The sequence below is a fragment of the Dendroctonus ponderosae genome, unplaced genomic scaffold (genome assembly GCF_020466585.1).
Source record: "Dendroctonus ponderosae isolate FM_Combo_2020 unplaced genomic scaffold, Dpon_F_20191213v2 Dpon_F_20191213_5, whole genome shotgun sequence".
NCBI lineage: Eukaryota > Metazoa > Arthropoda > Insecta > Coleoptera > Curculionidae > Dendroctonus > Dendroctonus ponderosae.
In genome coordinates this window covers 15,358,221-15,359,923 of record NW_026018715.1, presented here as the reverse complement: position 1 = coordinate 15,359,923, position 1,703 = coordinate 15,358,221, and the positions used below count along the sequence as shown (strand labels likewise).

Genomic DNA, 1,703 nt, shown 5'->3' with positions numbered 1-1,703 from the left:
ATTCTAGAGAGAAATAAATGGCCTTTTTAGAAAGTGAACCATCGATAAGGAAATGTTGGCAGTTTTCTCAAAAAATGCTTGAATTCAAGAAGTTTGAGATTTGCGTGGTTTTTTTTTGAGTTGCAAAATCCAAAGTTTCTCAAGAACCATTTGAGCCACAGAATGCGTTTTGGCATCGTTGGATAGAGAATTGAAAAGTCGATCCAGTCGTAACAACGTGAGTGAGGAAATTCGAATAGTTTTGACCCAAAAAGCGAAATTTGAATATCACACACTTGGTGCAAGATTATGCCAAAATTTCATGACCCCCCCTGGAAACTCACCCTTAAAGCTTGCAAACTCCCTTGCGTCGTCTGGATGACGGAGTTGGGTTTGCCGACTAGAATAACGTTGCCTTTTCCTATCAATGGCTGGATGTTGGCGGCTGTCTGTATTACCGATTGCTGATTTGGCTGTATCACGCTCTGCACCTAAAAGCGCACAAGTTAAGCATTTTGTTGCGAAAACGCACTAAAATCCACACAAAAAAAGGGGAATTTGCCATTTTCCTTTTGCGTTCACTGTTTCTAATTAGCACGCAGCGAATCAGTGTTCAAATTAATTAACAACAATCGGCCTGTTTCAACACCTTCCAACTAACATTGAGGAAGATCAGAGTTTACTTTAGCGAAACGGGGTGATTATGATGAGTTCATTGATTACAGAACTTGACTGAAATGTTCGCTTTAGCGACAATCTCCGAATGGAAACTTTAAAGAGCGTCTCACAAAGGACGCGAAAGTTTAACTCTTTTGATGACTGTGACTTTAACAACGTGAAGATGATGATGGATGATTGGTCTAAATCTAGAAACTACCTACTTGATTCAAGTCTGAGTGGGATTCCTTCAACGTAATATTATGCGGCAATTTAAATGGCAGCATTGTCTACAATATTGAATAGAAATCATGTATCAATTACTGATGATTAGCAGTCAATGTGGGGGCGAGTTATTTACCAAAAGTTACGCAAACACTGATAATCAACAAGACGAAGCACAAAGCGTGGAGCTCTTAGTGGCGAGCAAGAAATGCGTCTTCGAATCGACTTGCAGGCTATAACGAACACAAAACGGTTTAAATCAACTGGCCGCATGTTTCGAATGGACCAAACAAACACCACATGTTAGACGAGCAACATTGCAGTCTCTCTAATGGCCGGTTTCTCAACATTTGCCCTTATTGGTTCCATAACTATGTAGTGGATAAAGTTATAAGACCGATAAGATTTTATGGGTTTCCCAACGGTGACAAACAAAGTCATATCGAGCTCATAACAATCCGTTGGATAAGTACCTTTTTAATTCGACCGACAGAGGGAACTGCTTGATAGGGTATGTTCCATTTTTGACTGGTAGTACGGAAGGTGCGAAATACCGGTAAAAAAGAAGCGGATAGTAAAGAACTTTCACTATTGTGCATCGCAAGCTAGATGACGCCACAAAAACACTCATTTTGATCGGTCGCTAAACATATGGTTTGAAGATGTTTCAAAAAACAGCCACAGATTTGATGTAAAAGCTCTCGGGTTTTTATCTGAATAACTGTTCACTAACGGACAATTAATTCCTTCTCACAGTATATGTTTTAAGGTAGTCATTTGTTCATTTGGTCCTCTCGTTCAAGATACCGTCTTGGCCGTTCAATATAACTTAGAAGTTCAAT

At 39.6% G+C, this 1,703-nt stretch overlaps 1 protein-coding gene across 1 annotated transcript in view; it reads right to left on the bottom strand.

Annotated features, from left to right (window-relative positions):
* LOC109539109 (cyclic AMP-dependent transcription factor ATF-1) overlaps positions 1 to 1,703 on the bottom strand; it is a gene marked incomplete in the record, with an annotated part of 7,978 nt that overhangs the window by 4,807 nt on the left and 1,468 nt on the right. The window contains 2 exon segments of the mRNA XM_048666886.1: positions 324 to 470; positions 861 to 926. Of these exon segments, the coding sequence (XP_048522843.1) occupies positions 324 to 470; positions 861 to 926 (213 nt within the window).